A 27,824-nucleotide genomic window follows, 5' to 3' on the forward strand; every position below is an offset into this window, starting at 1 on the left:
TCAGGTAAAACAGACACTTGTTCATTTGTTCTCAGTGACTCTTCATGATTCATGGGTTGACAGAGATCATCCCCCCCAGCGGTAAACCATTGAAATTTTATTTTTTTATTACATTGAGTAAACAAACAAACAAACAAAGAAACAAATATATAAAGAAACAGTGACAAACTTAAAAGTTAAATAAAAATGTGAAAATTCTTTTAGCTAAATTTAGTATTCATAAATGCCAATTTGAAGGAAAAATTGTTTTTGACTATTAAGTGAATTTGAATATTAATAATATTCAACTATATTATTAGATCAGAAATTCAACAATACCAAAAAACAATATTGTTTTAAAAAAATAAGAAATCTGCAAAGTGTGTTTAAATGTTTAGCAGATTAAGTAATATTCTGTCACGGTTGGTCAGAAAGTGAAACGAAGATTCAAGTGCGGTAAAGGAAATTTTAATAAACAATAAACAAAAACCAAACTACAACAAAACAAGGCAGGAATAACTCGGGTACATCACCAGGGGAAAACAAAGACAACGATCGACACAGACTGCAAACAAGTGGGAACTAATAAAGGGAAACTAATCAAGGGGGAACAGGTGGGAGAACTTAAACAATAATCAGATAACAAGTGGGAGGGATCAGACAATGACAAGAGCACATGGCCCAAAATAACAAAACACCCATGTGCAACACAAGACAGGACAGGCATGTGACATATTCCTTATGATAAGATTTGTCATAAGAGAAAAAAACAAATAACACATTTTTGAAGCACAGTTGAAAGCTGGGCATAAGAGCCTTAATAAAGGAACAGAAATCTGACCAAAAACAAACTGAATGAGGACAACTACAAAATAAAGGATAAAATGTTTCATCATGTAGACCACAGAAATGTACAAAATGAATCAATATCACAATTAAATCTGTTCACAAGATACTAATTAAAAAGGAAATATTTATAAATGAGTTTAAGCGACATTTCTTTGATTTTGTTTGTGATTAAATATTTATGAGGAAGATTCCAGATTTTATTCCACATCAGACTATCAACACAACCATTTCAAAATGATATGATAGCAGGTCTGAAGACAATATCCCTTTGAAACAAAGCATGTACACGACGATTATTATTTTTAATATAGGAAAGAAAGAAACAGATATGGCCTACTTCAGTATCAGCAGGATCCATTGAGTTTGGAGAGAGCGGAGGACAGGTGTTTTTAAAGGGGGGGTGAAATGCTCATTTTCACTCAATCTCCTGTTAATCTTGAGTACCTATAGAGTAATATTGCATCCTTCATATCTCCAAAAAGTCTTTTGTTTTATTATATTTATAAAAGAAAGATAGGCTGTACCGAGTCTTTCCGGAAAAAAACGAGCGGCTGAAGGCGGGCCGTGTGGGCGGCGCTAAAGCTGTGCTAACGCGCCGAGCTAACAACACACAGAGACATTTGTTCAACAGTTTTACTCACCGTCCGGTTCCAACGCACGACCGCGAACCTTTATCATTGCGACAAACCGGAACTTACAACTTAGTTTTTGAAACTTTGTCCATGTTTAGCATGGGAATCCAACTCTTTACCAGTGTAAAAAACTCAGTATGCATGAAATAGCATTTCACCCCCCCTTTAAGAAGCATTTTTAGACCAGAGGGAACAGCATCCAGAACCACAGCAAAATATAACTGGAATATATATTTTAAAAGAAATTGAGAACAGATCAACATAAGTTCTTCATGGTTATACAGTTGTCTAACAAAAACGATATCATTACAAAATCAATTCATAAGAAATAAAAGACTTAGATTCATACATAATGTGCTTATTATTCCAGATAAAACACCGGATTGGAGAGAAGTTGTGTTTATAAATGTAATTCCAATAAAGAAGCATCTGGCTTCGCCTCCTTTATTTCGTGTTCCCAGAGGAGGGGTTTATGGAAATGTTAGGGTTGGTGATGTCACTAATCCGGGAGGAATGTCGTGTAGTCCCTACCAGCCATTTGTTGTAGTCCTTAAAAACTGATTCTTTAAAAGAAAATATCTCCCTTTTTATTGAACTTTGAGCGTTGTAACTTTGCAGTTTATGCTCAAACAGCAACATTACACACTAACTAAAGTTAACAAAGTGAAATCATAATCAACCACCCCATTAATTCAAGAAGCTAATATAGAGGCTAAAAAAAAATTTTAAGAAGGGAAATTGGTCGACAATTTATCTGAAATTAATCTAAAATTAAAGTGTCTTTTTTTTTGGTTTGGGAATTAAGATAATTAGGCCTTTAGGTGGGAGTTTACCATTTTCAATACATTAAAAGAAAATATTTCAAAGAAAAGGAGCAAGTTCTTCTGAAAAGGTTTTAAATTCGGAATTCTGAGGTTTAAGCATTCACACCAAGGGGATTTATTAAACTTGAGCTCTTTAATAGCTTGAAGGAGTTTATACATATAAAACTATCGCAATGTTGTTTTTGATCTACATTTAAAGATTTCAAATTAGTAAGACTATCTATAAAAACAGAGGAATCATTTTCATTAAACCCTGATTTGTAAAGAGTGCTAAAAAAAAGTCGAACAGTAATCTGCAATGTCCGCTGAGTCGTGTGTTAACGTCCATTAATATTCAAATGGAAAATTGTATTTGTTTTTGTATGGAATTTTTCTAATAGAAAGAAATATGCAGAATTCTGTTTACCCTTTTCCAACCATATCTGTCTAGGTCTAATGACCCCCTCTGCCCTCCTTATATAAATATCATCTAATTGGCTTTAAAGTGTGAGTAACTCAAGATATTCATTATCTGAAAAAAAAATGATTTATCAGTAAAAGCCATAATTTTAGAAATGATCGTCTAATCTTCAAGTCTTTTAGCTTTAAATAATAAACTTCCTAATTTTCTAAGAAATTTACAAGCTTCACATTTAAATAACTCCCAATTAATGCAATAAAGCTTCCAATAAGAGTTATGATAGTTGGAGGAAAGAGAGGAATGTAAAGAAATATTGATAGACACTGCCTTACGATATGTTAATGGCGAGGGAAGGATATTAACAGAAATATCTTCTTTATGTAAACTGCACAAAGTTAACCAGTAGTCAATACAAGACATAACACTACATGCTATTTCATGTGAAATAACTAATTCCAGGGAATTTCTCTCAGCAAAAGTCTATTACTCCAAATTTCCGCCTAAAGGCCTTCAGTGTGGAGTTATAAGAGTTTACACTGCGAGGTGGCCACCGGTCAGGAAGAGTCTAAAGTGATATTAAAATCTCCTCCTTTTATATAAGTGAATTTGGGAATTTAGATAAACAATGTGTAAAAACAATCTCTAAATTGTTGATTAAAGCATAATTTTCAGGTTTAGAATGTAAAAATGTATAATTGATGATGTTTATCCATTGTAAACGTATAAATCTATATCCATTACTGTGCTAAAATTTCCAGAGAGTTGTCATGATATAAATATATATTGGCTGTGACCATGAATCCACACTCATCCACAGCTTCATCATAAAAATGCCTTTGTTATGAATAAGCGACCTAATTATTATTTGAGCTGTCATGTGAAAATCACATTACGACACAATTTGATTTATTTGATTCCTTCCAAAGATTTTCAACTTCTTCTTGTAGCTTTTTTAGTTCATCTCCTTTCGCAGCTTGTAGGCGTTGATGGAGATTTCCAACTTTGTGTTCCTTAGTTAGGAATTCATAGAATTGTGTTATTAGCCCTTTCTGGAGTCCCAGGATTTGACAGATTTTTTCCAGAATTTCATGTTGTTTCTGATGTTCTTCCAGCTTATTTTGGAGCTCTTCTTTGCTCCCTTTTAAATTATTTGTTTCTTCTGCTTGTTTTCTGGCTTCATCTTCATGTTTCTTCTTCATGACTTTTATATCCTCTTCATGTTTATTTTTCATTTCATCTCTCTCTTTCTCTTCTCTTTCTTTTCTCTCAGTTTCTCTTCTATTGAACGCTTCTTTATGTTCTCGTTTCAGATCTTCAATCCTTTTCTCCCATCTCTTTCTCTCTTCTTCTTGTCTCTGAATCTCTTCTCGTTTTTTTTTCTCCCACTCCCCTTTTCTCTCTCGTTCCAGTTGCTCATAATGTCTTTCCATTTCAGTTTTCTTGTTATAATATTCTCTCTCTTTTTCTTCTCTCTCTCTTCTCTGTTTCTCTCTCTCCTCCTCTATCTTCTTTCTTTCATCTTCTCGCTCTTTTTTAAAATTAGTTTTCATTTTCTCCTGTTCTTTGTGTTTTTCTCTCAGTTGTTCCTCGTGTCTCTCTTTTCTCTTTTTTTCTTCTTCCTCTCGTTTTCTCATCTGTTGTTTCTTTTCATCCTCCCATTCTTTCTGCTTTCGTTTAATTTCCTCTTTAGTCTCTTTTCTTTCATTTTCAGCTGCCTTTATTTTTCTCTCCCATTCGTGTCTTTCTTTCTCTTCTTGTTCAATCCTTTTTTTCTCCTCAGAATTCCTCTTTTTTGTTTCCTCCTCTTGTTTTTTTTTTAACTGTGCTATAATACGTTCTTGTTCGTGTTTCATCTTTTCTTGATCTTGTCTGTATTTCTCTTCTCTCTTTCTATCTTCTTCTTCTCTGTCCTTTCTCTGTTTTTCATACAGTGATCTCTGATATTCAATCTCTCTCTTCATCTCTTCCATATTTTGACGATATTCAGCTCTTCGCTCTTTTTCCTCTTCTGATCGTTTTTGGTTTTCAATCTCTCTTTTCCTCTGTTCTGTTTTCTCTTTCTCTTCAAACTCTCTTTTGAGTTTTTCCTCTTTCTCTCTGAATTGATTCTCCATTTTCATTTTCTCCTCATCTGCTCTTTGTTTCTCTTCCTTGACCCTCTTCGTCATGATTTTCATGTCCATCTCATATTTAGTTTGTAATTCTTCTCTCTGAGTCTGCATTTCTCTCTCTCTCTCTTTCATTATTTCCTCCATCCTCTTTTTAATGGACATCTCTGCCTCCTCAAACATGCTGTTAGTGAAGTATCGACCCTCATTAGTTTTCTTCACTTCTTCTATCATGCTCAACAGTTGAGTAACTTGAGTTTTGTCTTGGTTTTCTCTGTTATTGAAAGCCAGGAATCTGTTTCCACAATCTCTGATTATCTTCTTCAGTTCAGCAGAGTTACTTCTCTTCACATAATCCTCTATAGATTCATTCCCAAGTTCGTCTCCTCTAGTGAACAGAACGATGCTGAACTGAGCAGATTTATGACCAAAGATCTTCTTTATCAGATCTACAGTGTCTGATTCCTCCTTGGTGAATCTTAACAAACTCAACACAATGACAAACACATGAGGTCCAGGTGACGACATTGAAACACATTTCACTATTTCTTCCACCACGTGTTCATTTGACAGTGTCGTGTCAAAGAGTCCTGGAGTATCAACAACAGTTACTGATCGACCATCAACTTCACCAACTCCCTTCTCACAAACAGTCGTCACTGAATCAGTGTTTAATTTGCTCTGAAACTCTTCTCTTCCCAGAATAGTGTTTCCTGTTGCACTCTTTCCATTTCCTGTCCTCCCGATCAGCACAATCCTCAGACACTCCAGATCATCTGGTTGAATCTCAACACCTAGAAAATCCAGTAAGAATGCATTTGTTAATGTCACGCACTAGGTGTGGTCGTTTTCAACCCGTATCTACACAAAATCATACACCAAATGTCACTGATTGTCTTTGTGGATTTTCACTGGAATAGACTGAAGTCAAAGAGGGGTTTTTGCTTTTAAAAAACGCCAGCGCATTTTGCTTGATTTTTTTCACATAGCAGCAAAATAGATTTAAAATACTCCGTCATTTATGGTCATACAGACTTAAGAAATATGAAAAAATAAACTGTTAAATGTCTACTTTTTGTCCACTTACAAGCGAAAAAAAAACATTGTGTTTTTGTAAAATAAAGAAAATAAACAGGGTGTGCTTTCTGCCTACACAGCAAAAACTCCAGTGTTAAATTAACACTCCTGGGAGTGTATATGAGTCCACACTCAAAAGTGTAAAGTGTTAAAATATGAGTGTTAAATTAACACTCAAGAGTGTTAAAGTTAATGAGATAATTAAGTGATTAATTTAGTAATGATTGAGCATTATTGAAGACACCTGATGTTAACAAGCAGAATCACTGAAGGAGGAAATCACTAATTGTAAGTTACCATTAAGGTGATCAGTGTTTGCTTTAGTTGGGCTCTTGACACTTATATGTTTACTTTAAATTTTGCTTGTCTGCTGTTATTGATTTATAACAGTCAGATGAACAAAGAGACAATGTGATCTGATGGTGTTGGTTATGTTTTGACATAATCATGTTGTGATCTGTAAAGCAAAACTTATTGAGATGGCTTACCTTGTTAATTACAGCAGCGCTGTGATTCTACAGCACATGATTTTCAGTATTTTTCATATAATCCAAAAATATTTCATAACCATTGTTCTGATCAGAAGACATTCAAATGAATTTATTTAGAAACACAGACATCAATAATCAGCCTGTGAATCTCAACAATGGTGACAATAATAAAGCATGTTGCAGTGGCTGCCACCAATCACAACTCATGTATGCCTTCTATCATGCATTGTGGTATGAATAAATTATGATCTGAATTGTCTATGTAATTTACTTTCCCTAATTGAATATTCTGCTCGTCACCATTGTTGAGATGCATAGACTGAATCTTGACATCTGTGTGTGCCTAAAAGAAAGATTTTTTTTTTTCAAAACAACTTTTAAGAAATCCTTTGTATTATATCTAAAATTCTGGATATTTATGCAGATTCACAGTTATGCTGTAATCAACAACATAAATCTAAGTCAGAAATAAGGATCTTAATGAGTTCAGTGATCATTTTCAAATGATGATTGTCATAACATAACCAACACCATCAGATCACTTTTTTTCTTTGTTCATCTGGCAGTTATAAGATACAACAGCCAAACAAATTCTAAAGTAAATGTATAAGGGTCAAGAGCCTGACTAAAGCAAACACCCATCACCATAACGGTGGCTTACAATTTGTGATTTTCTCCTTCAGCGATTCGGCTTGTTAACATCAGGTGTCTTCAATAATGATCAATCATTACTAAATGAATCACTTAATTAGTTCATTAACTTTAACACTCTTGAGTGTTAATTTAACACTCATATTTTAACACTTTACACTCTTGAGTGTGGACTCATATACACTCCCAGGAGTGTTAATTTAACACTGGAGTTTTTGCTGTGTATCCGTCTTGGTGAACTTTTTTTTTTTGGAGCACGTCTCTAAACTTAAACAAAACTCAGCGAATACTATTCACCCAGGAATGAGCAATATATCTTTATAATCATTCAAGTGTGTACTTTTAAATTATCTAATTCAAAACTAAATCAAATATTCAATCAAAAGAAAGAGATGTCAGTCACTCTCATTTCAGCTTATTAAGTTTAATGTGATCCCGCCCACGGAGAGCGCGCGCTATTCAAATGCAAATGACTGAGGCAATCCATGCAAACTGTGAACGCCCCCATATCAGCTCGAGGAAACACATCAAGTTTCATCAGATCATTGTACTTGTTTACACCGTCTCGCGGCGCTGTGAGGAATAATACTATCGTAATAATAATAATGGAAAATGTACCTCAGAAGTGCTGGTATTTCGAGGAGCAACGGATCAAGCTGAGCTGAGGAATACTATTGTAATTTTTTTCATTCTAAAGTGAATCGCGTTTCTGTGTGTGAATGAATGAACCCCAGAGATGTGCGCTGTGATGCACCACAACTCCCAAAAAGACGGTTTAAATTTGAATCGCGTTTCTGTGTGTGAATGAATGATCCGCTTTTAGCAAACTACAGTGAGGAAAATAAGTATTTGAACACCCTGCTATTTTGCAAGTTCTCCCACTTAGAAATCATGGAGGGGTCTGAAATTGTCATCGTAGGTGCATGTCCACTGTGAGAGACATAATCTAAAAACAAAAATCCAGAAATCACAATGTATGATTTTTTAACTATTTATTTGTATGATACAGCTGCAAATAAGTATTAAAAACTTTAATTTTTAGTTTTTTCAATAACCATGCATAAACATTATTTTCTCAAAAATACAAACATGTACAAAAATGTTGCTCACATATTATGGTAGCCCTGTTTGTACTAAATAGAGTGTAATTACACCTTTGCCATTAATATGTTTATAAGCAACTGGAAAAAGCACAAATGTCAGGGCATGTCAGAACATCTCAAGGAACACCTGTTCTCTAAAACACCTTAGACCCCAGAGGTTTAACAGAGGCTTAGATGTTGATGATTTGTTGAAATTAATAGTTTGGTTTGATGTCACCCTTATGGTAATCAGCGTTTGCTTTAGTTGGTCAGTTTAACTCTTGATGTATTAATGTTAGATTTTTTCTGATTGCTGTAACTGTTTGTTATGGCAAGAACAGTAAGAGAAGATGTGATCAGATGATGTTAGCTACGACGACGATCATGATATAATCATCATGTAGTGCTCTGATCAGCTGATCTCTTCTAGACCGTCATGTATGATGTTAATTTTATATACTTGATCATAGTAATGTTTCTATAACATGACATTCAATGGTGTCTTAATAAGAAAACAAACAATGAATTAGTGATGGGCAAATTAAGCTTTGGTGAAGCACTGAACCACTGAGAAGAATTGTTTTGAAAATGGGTTCATTACTCGAAGCTTCAGTAACAGCGACCTCGCCTGGAGAAGTGCTAAGGCTGCATCTAAATTATCCCGGCTAGATAGTGGACACAGCAGCTCGATGCTATGCGGTGAAGTAAGTGCCTATTCATGGATGAAGTATTTCCATGGTACTTCAGTTCAGCAGAACACACCAAGCACCTTCAGAGATATTTAAATAGAGACGTCTCTCTTTATTAAAACTTATTAAACAGACAGTTTAGTAAGTGTACAGACAGTCGTTCGTGGCTCGTGTTTTCAAGATGCCTGCTGCCTGTAAATGCATAATGTACTGTCTTTATAAAGTAGCTTCTTATAAAACTGTCTGTACACTTACAAAGTCCTCAATGCTTCGTTTTGCATGTAGGGAACCTCATTATGCTACCGTGTTAGTGTGAGGCTATTTTGAGCCTTGTTAGTGGTATTAACTAGCGATTTACTTTTACTTACACTGTGCCCCTTATACTAGTGTTATGAGCTAATCTGTTTCTAGAACTCTTCACATTCGATTTTCATGAAAACGCATCCCAGGGAACGATCGACTCGGTAACCATGTGTTAATTACCCCTAGGTTCATTTTTCACTGGAATTGTCCTTTAAGCAAACACAAATAAAAATTTTCTCCTTCAGTGATTCTGCTTGTTATCATCAGATGTCTTCAATAATGTTCAATCATCACTCAATTAATCACTTAATTATCTCATTAACTTTAACACTGCTTCAGTGTTACTTATAACACTCTTAGTGTGGACTCATATAAACACTGAGCAGTGTTAATTTAACACTGGGGATTTTGCTGTGATGACTGAATTTTGTTAGAAAGAAATGTTCTACATCCTTATGAAGATTCATAAGATATTTTACACACACACACACACACACACACACACACACACACACACACACACACAAAACTCACCTTCTGTCTCTTTCTTCTGCTTTAATTCTTTAATTTCATTCTCCATTCTCTTCAGACTTTCTTCATATTTCTTCTCAGTTTCATGTCTGACTCTATTCTCTCGAGCTTTCACATACATCTGAAGTGAATATGGTGCAATCTTCATTTTATCCATATAATCCAGTAGTTCTATGATCTGTCTCGAGTTTTCTGGTTCATTTAACCCAATCACTCTGTACTGATCCCCATAGAGGCTGATTAAACTCTGAGATTCTGGATTGGATTGTATGGATTCATTCACATGTTCTTCAACAGAGAGACTTGACCCAAAAATTTGAATGAAGTGATCTCTGGAGTCAAATATCTTCTGGATCGTCTCTATTTCTGCTTTCTCTTGATTAGTAAGTGGAGAATTAGGAACAATGAGGAGGAAAAAATTAACTCCAGGATCACAGAGAGACACACAGTGGAGAGTCTCATGCATCACTTCCTCCTCTGAGAGATGATTGACAGCTGGAAGCTCCACCAGACTGATCACACGTCCATGAAGCTTCAAGTCTTTCTTCACACAAAGTTCACTGCTTGCTCTCTGATGTGATTGTTGTATCTTTTTCCCTTGTAAAAGTTTTGACACAGAAACTTTAAGTGATTCATCACTTCCACACAACACCAGGTTCAGCTTCTCTTTTCCAGAAAAATTCACTGACGCTGAAAAAAATATTAAAAGCCATTTCAAGTTTTGGTTCTGTACATTTCCTTAAACACACATATTTGTACATGTATATCAAGTAAAGGTACTGTATCCCTATATGTAAAGTAAGGTATACAGTACAGATGCAGGCAGGGTCTCATTTCACATTCAAGGACTTGCTGGATGTACATCATCCCACATATTTCAAAAGAAAATAATTGGATGCAAAATATAAAGAGTTGCTGGAATCACCATACTTTAATACATAAAGTAATACATCCTTTTCATTTAACTTTTGACCCGCAACAGTAGAATAACAACAAACTATTTAAATTTATTATTTTTTTTTAGATTTTAGTTTAGATTAGTTTATTTGTATTGCACATTTTAAAACATTGTGAGTTGGCCAAAGTGCATTCCATTAAAAACAATATTCCAACAGCATAAATAGCCAAATATACAAAAAGGATTAAACAGCTTGACCAAGATTTTTACACCTTTTACATGACACTATTTATTTTCATTGCCATAGGTTAAAACAACAACAACAACAACAAAAATAGTTTCAATATATAAAGTTCTCGTCTTTGGGTTGCTGTTCCCCTACTGACCAGCAGGGGGTGCTCTCCTAGAGTCTTCTATGCCATGCTCCCTCCAGGCCTACAGATGGCACTTATATTACGAGCACTGTTCTTTCCACTCCTGCAGATGACCCCAACGTCCCTAAAGGTGAGCATACACTGTGTGATGTCTGTGTGATGTCAGCAAGGTACCTACTCTCACTGAACGAGTAGATCGCATGCGATGTAAAGCCAAAGCTCAGGATTTATGTGCTCAAACTATACGGTCCGAACGTCAAGCTGCGACTTCACTGCTCACACTATACGTGTGAAATATGCGCGAATCAGCACGATAAACCCTTGTGCCAGGTTGCGCCTATGGACGATATAATGTGTCCAGAGATAGGCTATTGTCAAAACAAGCATCAGCTATCAATATCAAGATGATTTAGCATTTCCAATTTATGTATTAAATTATTATTTGTATTATTGTTATTATTACTATTATTACTAGGGAAGGCCTAGTCTATTTTTATTATTAAAGTGAGAGGCTATTATAATTAAATTGCCACGCAGTAATTTCATAGCCAATCACCGCATAACCAACGTGCTGTGAGGTTAATAAAATATTACATAGAAGCTTACTCCTCCTCATTAAAAATTTTCTAAAACATTTAGGTTGATTACAATTAATTATATGCATATAATTAATTATTAACAGTCTATAATATGTCCGAACACTGCAATAATTCATCAATGAATTAGGCGAGTGCGCATGCGTCGCGCCTGAGCGCATTGTTTGTGTTTGGAGCTCCATCGAATTGATTCATAATCCTTGATTTTCTTCTTTAAACTCATTTACAAACGTTCGACACTATAGATCATAAAATACTCCTAGATCGACTACAAAATTACACTGGTGTTCAGGGACAGGCATTAAACTGGTTTAGATCGTACTTATCAGACCGTTACCATTTTGTCTGTTTAAATGGGGAAAAATCGAAGATAATGTCAGTAAACTATGGAGTGCCGCAGGGATCTGTGTTAGGCCCTCTGCGATTCTCAATATATATGCTGCCACTTGGAAATAGTATAAGAAAACATGGAATTAGTTTCCACTGTTATGCTGATGACACTCAAACATTTATTTCATCAAGACCAGATGGAAACGCCAAATTATCTAAATTGACAGAGTGTGTTAATGATATAAAAAAGTGGATGTGTAATATTCTGCTATTAAATTCAGATAAAACAGATTTTATTTTATAAATTTTATAATTATTTTATAACAGATTTTATACTTATTGGTCCAAAAAACTGCCCACAAAACCTCTTACAATACAACTTTAATTTAGAAGGATGTCCTGTTACTTTATCCACTACAGTAAAAGACCTGGGTGTTATACTAGACCACAACTTGGCCTAACATATTTCATATGTTAAAATAACAGCCTTTTTCCACCTTAGAAACATTGCTAAGCTACGTAACATGCTATCTGTTTCTGATGACAGAAAAGTTAGTTCATGCATTCATGACCTCGAGACTAGATTACTGTAATGCTTTATTAACTGGTTGTCCTGCAACCTCAATAAACAAGATACAGTTAGTCCAAAATGCCGCCGCTAGAGTTCTTACTAGATCAAGAAAATATGATCATATAACACCGATTTTAACATCACTTCATTGGTTACCTATAAAGTTCCGTATTAATTACAAGGTATTGCTGCTGACTTATAAAGCCCTAAACGGCTTAGCTCCAGTCTATTTAACGGATCTTCTATCGCCCTATAATCCATCGCGCTCTTTAAGATCACTAAATTCGAGGCTTTTGGTCATACCTAGGATATCCAGATCATCCAAAGGAGGGAGAGCATTTTCACATTTAGCTCCAAAACTCTGGAATAGTCTTCCTGATACTGTCCGTTGCTCAGACTCGCTCTCCCAGTTTAAAACTAGATTAAAGACGCATCTCTTCAGCCAGGCATTTATATAATATTTTTAATCTTACAGTTAAATCCGGTCTCTAGTTCATAAACGCCAGAGGAGAACTGGCCCCCGACTGAGCCTGGGTTCTCCCAAGGTTGTTTTTTTCTCCATTAGGTCACCTGATGGAGTTTTTCGGTTCCTTGCCACTGTTGCCTTTGGCTTGCTCAGTTGGGGATACTTAATTTAATTAATCAATTCAACAATACTATTGATCAGCATTACCAAACGTGGATGTTTTACACCAGAAACAAACACTGATGTACTATTTTATTTAATACTGTGAAGCTGCTTTGATACAATCTGTATTGTGAAAAGCGCTATATAAATAAAGTTGACTTGACTTGACTTGACTAGGTAAAGAAAATATGATCATATAACACCAATTCTATCATCTCTACACTGGTTACCTATTAAGTTCCGTATCAATTATAAAGTATTACTACTGACCTATAAAGCCCTAAATCGTTTAGCTCCTAGGTATTTAACGGAACTTCTATCGCCCTACAATCCATCGCGCTCTTTAAGATCACTAAATTCGAGGCTTCTGGTCATTCCTAGGATATCTATGTCCACTAAAGGAGGGAGGGCGTTTTCACATTTAGCTCCTTAACTCTGGAATGGCCTTCCTGATATTATTCGAGGCTCAGACTCGCTGTCCCAGTTTAAAACTAGATTAAAGACGCATCTCTTTAGCCAAGCATTCACATGATTATCTTTTATACTACAGTTAAATTGGATCAAATGCATTAATATTATGAACGGCAGCTATGCTAATTATTTCCCATCTGCTTTTCTGTTGTTATCTTGGGCCGCGAGTCCCGAGGTAAATAGAGTTCGTCAGCTCCAGTTTTTATCCAGCCTCTCATGGACACTTCAGATGCCCAAACACCCGTGAAGAGACGACTCGACGCCTGTAAAGAGATGACTCAACGCCAGTGATGTGCCCTAAATTATTACATGATTAACTAACTTTATTTTTCTATGTAAATGCACTTTCTGTAAAGCTGCTTTGAAACAATGTGTATTGTGAAAAGCGCTATACAAATAAATTTGAATTGAATTGAAAATTTAATTTAATTGGAAGAAGTGGGTAATGGTTAATCCATTTTTCAACACGAACTGGAGGTAAGCAACAGTAATTTGTAGCTAGTTTGAACTACAGAACTTAAAGATCTCCCTTTTTTCTTTCTTTTTTTTTGCTGCAGATGAAACTTCTGTTTTTTGCGCAGGCGCAGTGAGGGAAAAAAACACTGAGTTTAGGGCTATCGGTTCGTAGCTCTGCTTCAACTGTGCGATATAGTCATGAGGAGCGAACAGAATTTCTAACATGCCAGAAATTCATCCGACCATCCGGTTGGGAGAGGTTAATCGCCTCTCGTTTCCCCCTGTACACTGCACGAACACTGCACGACAAACGAAGCATGACAAAGCTGAAAATCGGCCCAACCCGAAAAAGAGTCGCACGAGTCAATTCGGCTCAAAATCGGACTAAAATCGCACAGTGTATGCCCGCCTTAACCTTGTTCAGCACTTTGCTCGTTAACCCTCATACCCTTCACCTGTGTCTAGCTCTTTATAAAGGTGATGATACACAGGGCAACTTTTTGAGCAATGTTGCTGGGCAATCTTGCCGGTCGATTGTTTCTTGGGCACTTTCCCATTGAAAATGGGCCATACATTTCTATCTGGATAATTTAGATCGGTCGTGGGCCCTGTGTCTCATCTGGTTGCCCGTTGACGCCAACATTGCCCAGCAATATTGCTCAAAAAGTTGCCCTGTGTATCATCACCTTAAGTCTGTTTGTTCCCTGCCCTTTGTGTTCAGGTGCATGGCGGCCAATTCAAATAAGCCAAAAAATACGTATACGAGGAATCTTGGAAATCGAACTGGGAATGGATCAGAGACTCTAAAAATGGAAGATACAGGTGAAGAGGAGTATGATATGGAGGTAGGATGGATAAAGGTCAGAACAGAAAAGAAGGTTAACAAAAAGAGGAAAAAAGGTAAGGAGGAAAGATCAGAAAGCAGTTCAATAGCTAGTGAGGAACGAAGTAATATCAAGAGTGAATTTAAGATAATATTGAAGTTTAAAGGAGAGGTAGGAGTTTCAGGAGTTAATCCATTGACTTTGACGTATGAACTGAAAAAGTTGGTAGGAGAGATAGCTTTCGCAAAAGTGCTACAAGATGGAGCTTTAATGATAGCATGTAGGAATGAAGAGCAAAAAAAATAAAGCCATACAAATAAAAACAGTTGGGATACAGATGGTAATGAACTGCAAGATCGTAGGACAGGAGTCCCCCCCCCCCCATAGCAGTTTTCTTTGACGTAGAAAAAGCTTATGATATGTTATGGAAGGAGGGTTTGTTGATAAAATTAGATCAAATTGGAATAGATGGAAAATTATATAATTGGATTAAAGATTTTTTAATTGAAAGAAATATTGAATTAAAGATTGGGGAATATATATCAAGGAAAGGAATAATTGAGGATGGAACTCCTCAGGGTAGTGTTATAAGTCCTTTGTTGTTTATTATTATTTAATAATGACGTATTTGCAACAATAGATAAGAATATAAATAAATCGCTGTTCGCGGATGATGGAGCTCTGTGGCTTAGAGGTAGGAATGTAGAGTATATTGTTAATAAAATGCAAGAGAAATGTTCTTACAAATGGGGTTTTAAATTCTCAGTGGAGAAAACCAAATGTATATTTTTTTACAAATAAAAGATCAAGTATCGATTTAAAGATGAAATTATATAACAAAGAGATAGAACAAGTTAAAGTGATACGATTTTTAGGTATGTGGTGTAAGGATGGACTTCTACTAAGACTGAATTCAAGAATTTGAACCTGCAATAAAACAATAAAACTCACTGAAGAAGAGATCTATGGGACAGAGAGCACTAAACAAATTCTCCAATCTCGTCTCTTCCCCCCATGCTGAGTTCCTCACACTATCTTCTCCCCTCCAGGTCTCATTCAGTCATGCAAAACACAAAAACCTACTGTCTCCAGCTGTTTTATCAGAGGTCAAAATAAATACCTCTGGTGCGAATGGTAAAGAAGTTTCATTCCCGCAGCAGCAGAACAGTGAGAACAAAGAAAACAATGCCTGTTCTTCTGATGTGGGAGATGCCCCAATAAAGATCGTTGATAACATTTATCTTTATCCCCCAAACTCAGGCGTGACCACTTGGGGCATGAGAAAGGGTCCAACGAAAGCTGAATAAATATTTGGGTGTAATGAGTGTAATTGTAATGAGGTGTATTTCAGGACGAGAATGGGGAGCTGATAGAGTGGCATTAAAAACAACTTATTCGACAATGATAAGAGCAGTATTAGAATGTGGTTGTATCGCATACGGAACAGCAACTAAGTCACAGTTAGAAAAATTAGAACAAATTCAATCAGGAGCTTTGAGAATATGTTGTGGAGCTTATCCTTCCTCTTCTGTTCCAGCATTACAGGTGGAGATGGGGAAGATGCCAATTCACTTAAGAAGGAAGTAATTGATACTGGCATACTGGGTAAACCTAAAAGGGCAGAAGGATAGTCATCCAACAAAAGGTATACTTGAAGCATGTTGGGAACATGGGAAAGGGGAAGATATCAGTTTTGGTTGGATTATTAAGGATAATAAGTCTTGAGCATAGATATCATATCTAAACGCTAGATGTCTTATTGCGCAGTCACTTCCGGCATCACCCTTTCGGCCATCTTGTCACAGGCAGGCTTAATGTAAGGTGAATGATCAGCACGCACACAAATCCTCTTATCTCGCTGAAATCTTGACGGATTTACAAACGGTTTGGTTTCTTACAAACGTTATTAACGTGGCTATAATTCCAAATGCTTGAACATGTATGTTATAATTATTCATATGTATGCATTGTATGCATGCAGTGTCATAACTACATCTCTGACGTTTATAACAAACCAAACCGGTTGAAAATCGGTAGAAAATTGAGCAAGTTATGGTTATTTAAAAGTACATGCACCATTAAACGAGTGAGCAAGCTGCCTGTGGCAAGATGGCATGACGTGGCATGACGTCGACCTCCATTGGCCAGCAGCGCGCACGAGACATCTAGCCTTTATATGATATCTATGGTCTTGAGCCTATGTACCCTGTGCTTACTGTGACAAGTTCTCAATTTAAGTTTGCTCTTTATTATACCTTTTGACCCTTGTGTCTATTTTGTTTCTCTGGTTTATGGAAGCTCGGCTTTCCTTGTTCATTTGTACTTTGTATTTTATTTATTTTTTTAAGTAAAGATTATATATATATATATATATATATATATATATATATATATATATATATATATATATATATATTTATTTTATTATTATTATTATTATTTTTTTTTTTTTTTTTAAACACAAGCATCCTGGTCATTGCTCTTCTGCTCTTGGGTGCACTAGACTTATTTCCCTCATCTTAAAGCCTCCTGTCCACCATCTAGCCGGGATCATTTAGATGCAGCCTTGGCACTTCACCAGGCGAGGGCGCTGTTACTGAAGATTCGAGTAATGAACCCATTTTCAAAACAATTATAAGTGGTTCAGTGCTTCACCAAAGCTTCATTTGCCCATCACTACCAATTGGTTATTGGTCAATTATATGATGTTTTATTAACAAAGTACGGGAGGAGCACATTCAGATAATTAACACGAGAGGAGAACACTCAGCAATCAACAATCAGAGGTACACATATACTGTATGTATATATATATATACAGCAGTCTCACCTCAATCCATTAACAGTTTAGTAGCATCCCTCCACCACTCCTTCTCCACACTTCTAGTCATTAACATTTACATACGGTGGGAGTACTCTGGGTTCGGGCTGAACTCTGAGCTTTGAGCCCTCCCCCCAGACAGCACACCAAATACACATTAAACTTTACTCACTCTAATTGTGTGTAAGTGTGAACTCGTGATATAATAGTTTAGCAATACATTTGATTGTTCTATTTAACTCTTTAATTATATTTTACCAGTTTATATTAGGAAACTATGTCGCTCAGAGGTCCTCACGCCTTCTGTTTAAACACGGGTCTCAGGTTCACAAGCTCATCAGTTTTGGTAATTCCATCCCATGGAATTGCATACACTTGAATTTAACGCAACGTTTACTTCAGTAGAGGTATGGCCACTACTACAGATAAGTCAACCAACTTTAATAGCTTTGGACTGGCCATGCCGTGATTTCCCACGTACACTTATCTAAAGTAACATTTAATTAAAACAAAGGTAAGACACACACACCCAGATTTAGGTTGGTCAAACAGCACGTTTGCTGCCCTAAATAGAAATTCACTTCTTGTCTTTGCAAGCCAAGTACACTTGAATTAGTGCCAATATTAGTCGTCAGCATCACTAATCTGATGCAAAACTTGCTGTAACATACGAATGATTTAATCTACCTGGGAAAACAATTTCAGAGTCAGTCGGAATAAAATCAAATGTAACAATTTATTATGTCAGGTAAATGTATCATGCCAGATTCATAATTAGTTCAAAGATAATAAATACAAAACATCAAATGCTCTGGAATAAAGAGAAAAGATGCAAACCTGACTTTAGAAAATACATGATACAGAGTGTCTCGGCCACTCTCAGCATCACAGGCTAATTTGAGTTACAAATCACGCCGATCCTCTTGCTGCATTTCTTTATATAGACAGAAACTTCTTTCACATAGAAACATTTACTAACAATGGGAATTTGCTGTCAGAGTTTACACCTTTTGGGAGCAGGATACCATTTGCTTGGAGACCCACCCTCCTCTGTGTGCCAGTTATATCTAAACTCTTAAATACCTTATTACCTTTTGTTTGACTTATTTGGGAATGAGAGCTTTGTACCAGTCGCACTGAGACATTTCAAATTAGGTATACCAAACATGTGTAATACTGTATGTTAATTTTCATATTAAACCATATAGATTTTTGGGTGAATTTTGGGGAAATCAGCATGAGAGAGAAGGAATGGGGGAAGAGATGTAGATTAGGATGATTCTGAGGTGAGACTTGTGTCTCGAATGATGCACAAGAGTTATTTCAAATGTTAATTGCCTTTGTTCTCTCAGACAGTTGCCCTCCATGGCTGGACTGGCCATTGGGCATACCGGGCATTTGCCCGGTGGGCCGACGTGTTTTTTGGGCCGATATATCTCATACTCATAATTTTTTTTTTTTTTTTTTTTTTTTTTTAACGGCCCATAAAATTTGTACATCTGCGGCCCATTCGTTTTGTTTTGTTTTGCTTAATTGGCGGCGCTGGGTTTGTGCCGGTGTAATGCATTGGTCAAAGTCAGTGTTAGTTTTTTTTTCTGACAGACCAGCCCATGAAACACGTAGATCAGCGGCCCATTGGCTCTTTTCTTGATTGACACTGGGCTGGCCCAATCACAACTTTAAACGAGTGAGCGAGCGTGCAGCAGTGTCAGTGTGTATCTGTCAAAATAGATGGAGAAGAAACGCAAGGAATGTGCAGATAAATAGCGTGAAAAAATAGAACCAGGCCCTTAAAGCAGACACTGTAAACTGTGTCAAAATATATGTTTTCTGACCTTCATCAGCTCCTGTGGCAGATGATGATAGTGAGGACGGAGGATCAGGAGAGAGATGAGAGAGTGTAGAGTCCGCGGTAAGCAGAACTACTTTCAAAACACTTAGGCCATGTCATGAGTGTAGATTATTTCCACATCTGCATAGTTGACGATTACCGCAATTCACTAGAAATTTAATAAGAGGCGTTTGTAAACCATGTTTTCCGCCAAAATAAAAGCTTGATGCAGTTTGCGTCAAAATAAAAGATCATGTGCTTATCTCTTTCAAGTATAGAAATTGGTACAACTAATTATGAAAGTTTCCTTTATTTTTTGTGCATTTGTTTTACAAAATATGGCTATTACTGTCGTTGGATTAATATTAATAACTATTATTATGTAGTAGGTGTAATGTAGACACTGTAACTAAAAGAGGTTTGAATTTTTCTTTGTTTAATTTGCACACTGAATGGGTTGGAGCTTTTCATTTTGAACTCTCAAAGTGCACCAGATTGATGAATTTAACATTAAAATTTACAAAATTTTCTCACGGGGGGGGCATGCCCCCGAACCCCCCTAGAAGGACAGAGGACACACCACCATAGTTTTAACAAATATCCTGTAAGAAACACTTGTATTGCTATGCCAGAGCCGCTTAAAGCTTGTTTTAGGATTCACCACTGTGGAGTATAGTTCAACTGTATTAATAAATATACAATTTTGACTTATTTCATCTGTTAACTCTCACTTGTTCCTATACTCACCCATTACATGGCATTAGTGGTTTTAATTAATAGGAGTTGGTATGCATATAATTAAGGGCGTGCAAAGATGGGTGGTGTTTATGATCATATTGTGGGCCGGTCTGGGCAAAAATGCCCGGGCCGATTTTTTTGTCCCAGTCCAGCCCTGTTGCCCTCTCTTCCAGTTTTTCCAGTCTTACAGGACATGTCCGGGAAAAAAAGGACGCATAGTTAAACCTAACATAAGGGCCTCATACTATAGGTTCATACTTACAGGTTAACAAGGAGGTTCAATAAACCAACACTGAACTTACTTACTGTAAGCTGGACTATGATACTATTTTCTTCTAAATCTGCTGTTTAACCAAAACAAACTTTGTTGCATTATTTTAATCTTGTTGCATTATTCGTTGCATTATCTTTCTTTGTTCATGTTGTCACATGAGAAAATGACCATGTCGGCATGCCGGTTGACTCTTTCTGCGGTTGGCCAGCCACCGCTTGTGTGCACAGCCGTAGGCCTGATTGACACTCGCTGCTCGAGTCGTGTATCATCGAGCTGCCGGATTGCAGAGCGGGTTGTCAAGGCAACCCAGCGCTCACTCAGCACTCTAGGTGCGCGATCAAGACTCGAGTGCCTCAAATGAGGTCATTTCGTCTATTCTCTGATTTAGTTTTCCTCTTGGCCACCAGGAGAGGGCTATTTTTGTGAAATATAAATTTGTAAAAATGTTCAGTCTGTTCAGATATGATGTAAACCATATTGTCCTGTGGCTGTGACTACAAATAAACAGAAATAGACGCGACTGAATAAGTACTTTATTAACACCCTTTAAGTGTCACCCCCCTTTTTTTAAATATACATGAAAATGCACATTTCGAATTTAAATGGTTGTAATTAAAGAATGCTTTGGAGTATAGACGTAAAATTGGTCTTGTTTTAAAGAAGACGTTTGGCAGATTTTTTTGTTGAAGTGAAATAAATTAAGAAAGTGAAACAAAAAAAAAGTTATAGAAGTTTGAGTTTATGAAAATGTACAATGTAAAAAATTTAATTATTCATATTTTTTATAAAATATATATTTTTAAAACCTGGCCGACTCTAAAACTGAAAAAAAAAATCTGAATAAGTTGTGTTTCAAATTTTAGGTTGATATCTCAAAAAATGTAGCCTGGCGAGCCAGACTTACATCAAGATGTTTAGTCTGGCAACTCACCATAGACACGCTCACTCCGAGGGGCGGGATAAACGGCTGTCTTTCAAATTCCCTCTGCACGCAATAGGACAGCGCTTCAACCAACCAGAGCGTTTTCCCAACAGCGGAGCTAGTTTATAGATTCAACTTTTGCCATATCTGGCCGGCAAAACGACAAACACATCTTCCTTTTTTTAAGAATGACTTAAGTGCCGTTCTTTGCTCTTTTCTCAAAGAAAAGCCTAACTCCAAGTCCTCCAGAGTCGCGGCCAAAGCCGATTCGAAAGACTGTTCTCCAGCAGCCATCATTCTTTGTTTTCAAGTCGAAGGCAGGTAACCGTCGCAACTCTGTCGTCATTATGTTAAGACCGCCCCGGCCTACTCTATACACGACGTGATTGGCCTGACCCAATTTAGGTTTTTGCAGCTAGAAGGTCTATTGAGAGTTGCTAGACCCACCTGGCTGCGAAATACATTTTGCTGCCGCTAGGGTGCGTCTAGATTTCTAGGCTACAAAAAATGAGCTTTCAGTGAGATTTTGTTTGGGCGCAGTAACAAACATTTTCACTAGGTGACAACCGGACTCCATTACTGCCCATATAAGGGCGCCTCCATTTCCATATGTGTTATTAAAAACATTTTAATATCTTTTTTTCTAAAATAATTTAATGGATGATACCTTTTGAACTCTTGGCATGAAAACAAACTGAGGTTTCAACCATTCTTTCATGATTTTTCATGTTCATTGCTATTTCAAAATAAAGGTCTGAACACGCCTTAGAAATATGAAAATATTCTTGTTGCAAATTGATAAATTACAGCTCCTATCTAATTTATTTTGAAAATCATTCACCAAATATGAAAACTAGAGTTTGTAAGCTTTCAAATGATATATAGTTTGTCAAGATTAGTTTATGTTTATTATAGGATATTACTGTTTTAAATATGTAATGATTTTGGGCCCACCGGTGGGCCGGTGACACTTAAGAGTTGTGTCTTCTTTCTTTTGTGAAATAACATTATAATAGGCTATTTCTGTGTGACTAATGTCCAATCTTGACACAAATTAATTATCATTAGCAATGTATCACTTATTATTGTTAAACTATGGTAAAACATTGATACTTGGGTTTTAAATCTTACATCAAAAATGCCAACGAACTATTTATTTATACTTATAAGTGAAGCGCTGCGGATCTTCTGGCCTGATTGTGGAAACGCAGCGTGGTTTTGGGCTCGGTGCTACATATCCGAGGCTAGCCCGGCACAGCCCGTTTAAAGCCCTGGCTCACACTGGCATGAAAGTGGAAAAGCAACAGTTCATCACAACTCAAGATGAGAAGAATATATGCTGATATTGTAATATTATAATTATGATATTAATGCTTAGATTATAGACACTGGCTGATAGTCGAGCTGGATAAAAAAAGTTATGTGCATAGACTTGTCTGGAAGCTTTTTTAAATGAAAATCTATATGAATTTAGTTAAATTGTAAAAAGATAATTTGAAGCTCAAATGTGAAAACTTGTTCAAAAAGACTTTGAACAGTACCTTCATTTTTGTTTTTCTGCCTCTCTTCTGTTTTTTTATGGGGTTTGTGGTGAGAGCTCTTTTCGTTTCCTTCCTCTGCTCTGGTCTGCTCTGCTCCTACAGAAGTTCCTTTAACATCTTCATATATCACACATCTGAGATATTTGTCCTTGCTTTTCTCTTGTATCATATCAACCCTCTTGAATATTTCTGATTGCCATTTTTCATCGAGCTGCAGATGTCCTCCTCCACACTCCTCTATTAACTGATGAACAGCTGTTTTCTTTTTCCCCATAAACCAGTATGATCTTGCCTCATTATCAGTTGTGAGGATGATGGTACGCTTAAATGCTTCTTCACTGAATTGTTTCAGCACATATTTCACTCTTCTCATGTCCTCCTCAGTGAAGTCTTCATGCTGCAGTACGAGTATGAAGGCATGAGGTCCTGGAGCAGACAGAGACACACACTCTCTCACTGTGTGTGTGATCTGATGATCTGAGATGTTTGGATTCAGCAGATGAAGAGTGTTAATGACAGTGATATGTCTGTCCTTCAGTATTCCACTGATTATGGAACAGGGCTGATGTGAATCTGTAGATATTTCGTACTCATGCAGATCAATTTCCAGGATTGAGTTTCTAACTTGACTGTTTTTTGATCCATTCTTTCCCAGAAGAACAATCCTCAGATCACACACTGGGGGCAAAGAGAACGATAATTATAAAATCTCAAATAAGAGACTTATCTGATTTGATCAGAATGCTTAATATTCTGGTTTTATAATATATATATATATATATATATATATATATATATATATATATATATATATATATATATATATATATATATTCTTTTTTTACACTACTGCTGAACAGCTATAATACTATTACACTGCTTATATTAATTAAAATACCACTATTTACTTTCCTTAAATCCTTAATGCAACGTTGTGCTCTCAATACAAGAACAATGAGCCTACACTACATTTGCAAAAATACTGGAATTCTCGATAAATTAATTGACTTACTGTTTGCACGATCAGCACCTCGGGGCAACTTTTTTCCCTCTGAAAATGACAGTATCAGATCTGCTGATTATATCATCACTGTGAGAGAACAAATTATCATGTTTTTCTGTACAGATATGGAGATAATGTGATGCAGCGAAAAAACATTGTTGTGATTCAGATTCATAAATGAATATGTCCGCGTTTATATCGCTCATCCTGTTCTCTTGCATGCATTTATTAAAATAGGGTGGACTAACTCAACGAAAATCGTTGCCACTAGATCCGATTACACTAACAGTACAGCAGCTAATTATGCATTAATCCATCTGGAGAAGATAATAGCAGACAATATTATGAAATTTAATATGTAATTTTAGTAGTACTTTTATGTATTGCCGTCTTCAGACCAAAACAAGTAAGCCAGAACCGCTGTATCACAAAGTATAAAGATCATTTATTGTTTGTATGTTCGAGGCTGATGCATTCTTTACTTCCTGCATTGCGATACATTTTATTGCGATACATTTCAAACATGCACTTAACAAACATTAAATTAAAACCAGTGTTTTTTTTTTTTTTTTTTTTTTTTTTTTTAGACAATCGAAAGTAAGCCTATAGCAACATAATTTCGCTCCTATTTCGATCTACATGTTCTAACTGGATTCTCACCCATACTGGACGTTATGTCTTCGCCACGGGCAGCCGGGACTGAAATCGAAAGAGAAAGAGAAGGTTTTGCGCGAGAAATAGCCTATCCGTTAGAGAACACCAGTCATTTAATGAAAGTTTACATTATTTGAATGTATTTAACTTTATAATATTGTATGCAGATCAATTAGCTAATTTGATGATAATATTAAGAACACATAGGGGAGACCGGGGACAGTTGCAACACTTTTTGCATTTCTCTCAGTTACTCAGAGACTATTTGGACTAGACCACCGTATATATTAAACTTGCATCTGTCTGCTAATTTACCCATACCATTTAAAGATGATTATATATGACATATCGTTCACAGTTTTTATTTGAATGGAATAAATCAAATGTTGCAACTGACCCCAACCCAGGGGACAGTTGCAACACAATCATGGGACAGTTGCAACATGTTAAAAATACCTTAAATCTCACTAATTAACTTAAGCTTTTTGTCTCAATGAGCATAGAATTCTGAAAATATTAACTGTTTTAGGCCTACTATAATATTATAGTATTATTTATTTCAATATTATTATTGTAGCCTATTATTTATTAATTTAGTCATATTTATCAAATAACAGTTATTGAGTTTTGTTTGTTTATGTGTAGAACATAGGCCTACATGGATTCAGTGTGCAGGTGTTACAGATGCTATTCAATCTCTCCATATTTCAGTGTCAGACAGGAAGAATTGAACAATTTGCAATGCAACAAACTTTTATTAAACATGTAATTTATAACTTGTTGCAACCGTCCCCGACCCTATCAGCCATGACAGAACATCATACGCCTGCTAGACACACTGACTTTGACACATGCTATGTCACTTAGAAGTAAACAAAACAATAATTCAAACTAAGTAAGTTTTGATTAATTCATACAAAATGTCAAGACAGTATGACAAAAATATATCTCATGAAAAAATTTACTTTCATACCTCCAAAACAAGTTTTCTTCAATAAATGCAGCAGCAGATGCTGAATATGTCCACTGTCTTCTTGGTCTAACTGTGCATGTTCATTACGAGTGTCATCACTCTAGCTTGTTTCTGATTGGAGAAAAACGATATGTTGCAACCATCCCCATGTTGCAACTGTCCCTGGTCTCCACTACTGTAGGCGATAAAGACGAAAAGAAACAGCCACATTTATATTGTCAGTTCTCCTCATCATTTACAATTACTTACAACATATGCACTTATGGGAATAAAAAAGTATAAAATAAAATAAAAAATAATGCTGCTTTAATACTGGGTTTAAACAAGGGAGTACCAGATTTAATACAAGCATCAATGTAAAACTCAAAATTATTAGCAATGACAATGGTAAGACACTAACACAAATTACTTGAATTACAGATCTGACTTATAAAATCAGAATTAATACCGTTTCTGAGAATATGGGAGAAAAAAAAAAAAGAAAAAAAAGTGACTATGGCCTACTCACCTTCAACATATCTGAATCTGGTTATTAGGTGAAGCTGGTAATGCTGTTTGTGGAGTTGTTTAATCCTCCTCTGCTGAGATCTTCACAGATTTAATGTCTTCTTTTCTCTTCAGTTGATTTCATCTAAGACTGTGTCTGGAAGTCATTTTCTTGTGTTTCTGCTCATCTCTTCTCTTTCTTCTGTTTTGTTTCTCTGTCCTTCAGTGATTCTGCTTTTTAAAGGTATAGTTCGCCCAAAAAGCTGTTAATTAATCTGTTAATTTTCTCTCCCTCAGGTCATCCAAGATAAGTGACTTTTTTATCTTCATTAGAACACTAAATACGTTTTTTAGCTGAAACCGCAGTCTTTGGCGATTCATAAAGCAAGTCAAAAAAATATATACAGACTAAACAAAATTAATACCTGTGGCTCCTGATGATACACTGAGGTCTTATGAAGCAAAGAAATTGAAAATGATTCACAAATCTGAAATGCAGTCTTGGCAAACGGTCCTGAGCGCGTTCATGGCAGTCTGGTGTGCGAGCATTCTTTCGCATTATGAAGTGCAGCAGCTCAAACGTTGGGAATCTGTGAAAATACAATCTTCTCGATTGAGATCGCTAGTGTAGACTTGGAATTAAGCCTTTCGCCATTATTATTTGATTCACGGGACAGCAGTTATCTTGCCAAGAAAAATCTTTATTCTTTATATGTCAGGAGAGAAACTTAAGAAGATGTTGTATTCATGCCAGGTCTATGCGTTTGCGTGTTTCTCTGTGTTTCTCTGAAGTAGTAGTTACTCTGCTACTTCAGAGAAACACAGTGGAACATGTAAACGTTGTTTTACTGACTGAGCTTATATTAAGAGGGGCTTACAACTTCCTTGTAAGGTAGAAAAGCATGTTGTTTATGTTCAAAATTGACCATATACCTCTTTCTTACATATGGTACAAACCACTTTCCATATTAAGAAACTGTCCCCCAGTGTATACATTAGAGATACATTTGCATCAGTGGAAAACATTCCTTTACTTAAAGAATATGCCAACTGTAACATCATCAGTGGGACATGTTGCATTGCACACATACTCCAGCTCCCCTCCCTGACTGACATCCTTAAACACACGTGTTCATAAAATATATATTCTAGCTCATGCATTTTAAACTTCATAAGGTAATACAACTGATTATGAATAGGCCTACTAATAAAGAACAATAATACAGATAATATAATATGAAATTATGAAATTATAATAAAAGATGAAATTTTAATCTTTAGCTAGTGAACGCAATCTTATTATTATTTTTTTTATATATATAGGTTGCCGCAGCCAGGATAAACACAAGTAAGTAGGCTACCACTTTGATGAACAATACAACACGCAATTACCTCACTCTCTGTAGTAAACAAACAGGGTCAGCTCACGTGTGAGTTCGCTCTCTCACATAGGCCTACATCATCATGAGACAATAAGCTTGCGCTCCAGATTGTTGTGAATGCGCTCAGTGTAGTGATAAATCAATGGCACACACTGCTGATATGATAGACTTCTTTTTACTGTTGATACTATAAAACTTTTGATAAGTGATTCAACTGGATGAGATCAGTGAATCAAGAGACTATATGATGATTATGTCCTCATCATCAGTATAATCAGCAATAACCACAATTTGTTTCAGTCAGAGAAACAAACTGATTTTAAAATGTCAAGGGTCAAGAACTCAACTAAAGCAAACATTGATAGGCAAACACTCTAACCAAACATTTACAATTAAAGATCAATACGCTGATTTCACGCAGCCGCCATTTTGAAA

At 36.1% G+C, this 27,824-nt stretch overlaps 1 protein-coding gene and 1 long non-coding RNA gene across 2 annotated transcripts; one reads left to right on the forward strand and one right to left on the reverse strand.

Moving 5' to 3' along the window:
- Positions 1-22: 22 nt before the first annotated feature.
- Positions 23-2,052, forward strand: LOC307164988. Its single transcript, XR_013822373.1, has 4 exons — positions 23-260; positions 300-385; positions 703-1,228; positions 1,631-2,052. It is a non-coding gene; the product is annotated as an uncharacterized lncRNA (long non-coding RNA).
- On the reverse strand, positions 1,664-26,451 carry LOC307164207 (GTPase IMAP family member 8). Its single transcript, XM_079880733.1, has 7 exons — positions 26,030-26,451; positions 25,522-25,696; positions 24,555-24,593; positions 23,904-23,942; positions 22,892-23,569; positions 9,620-10,306; positions 1,664-5,586 (listed from the first exon to the last, which is right to left on the reverse strand). The coding sequence occupies exons 3-7, from the start codon at positions 24,556-24,558 to the stop codon at positions 3,569-3,571; spliced, it is 3,426 nt and encodes a 1,141-aa protein (XP_079736859.1). The 5' UTR covers positions 24,559-24,593; positions 25,522-25,696; positions 26,030-26,451; the 3' UTR covers positions 1,664-3,568.
- Positions 26,452-27,824: the final 1,373 nt, after the last annotated feature.

This window comes from Squalius cephalus (assembly GCF_949319135.1).
Source record: "Squalius cephalus genome assembly, chromosome: 1".
NCBI lineage: Eukaryota > Metazoa > Chordata > Actinopteri > Cypriniformes > Leuciscidae > Squalius > Squalius cephalus.

Coding starts and splice junctions, on each gene's coding strand:
- LOC307164207 (XM_079880733.1), bottom strand. Junction 23,570..23,903: donor AGGTGCTGATCGTGCAAACA/GTAAGTCAATTA, acceptor CTTTGCCCCCAG/TGTGTGATCTGAGGATTGTT. Junction 10,307..22,891: donor GCAGAAAAACAAAAATGAAG/GTACTGTTCAAA, acceptor TATTTTTTTCAG/CGTCAGTGAATTTTTCTGGA.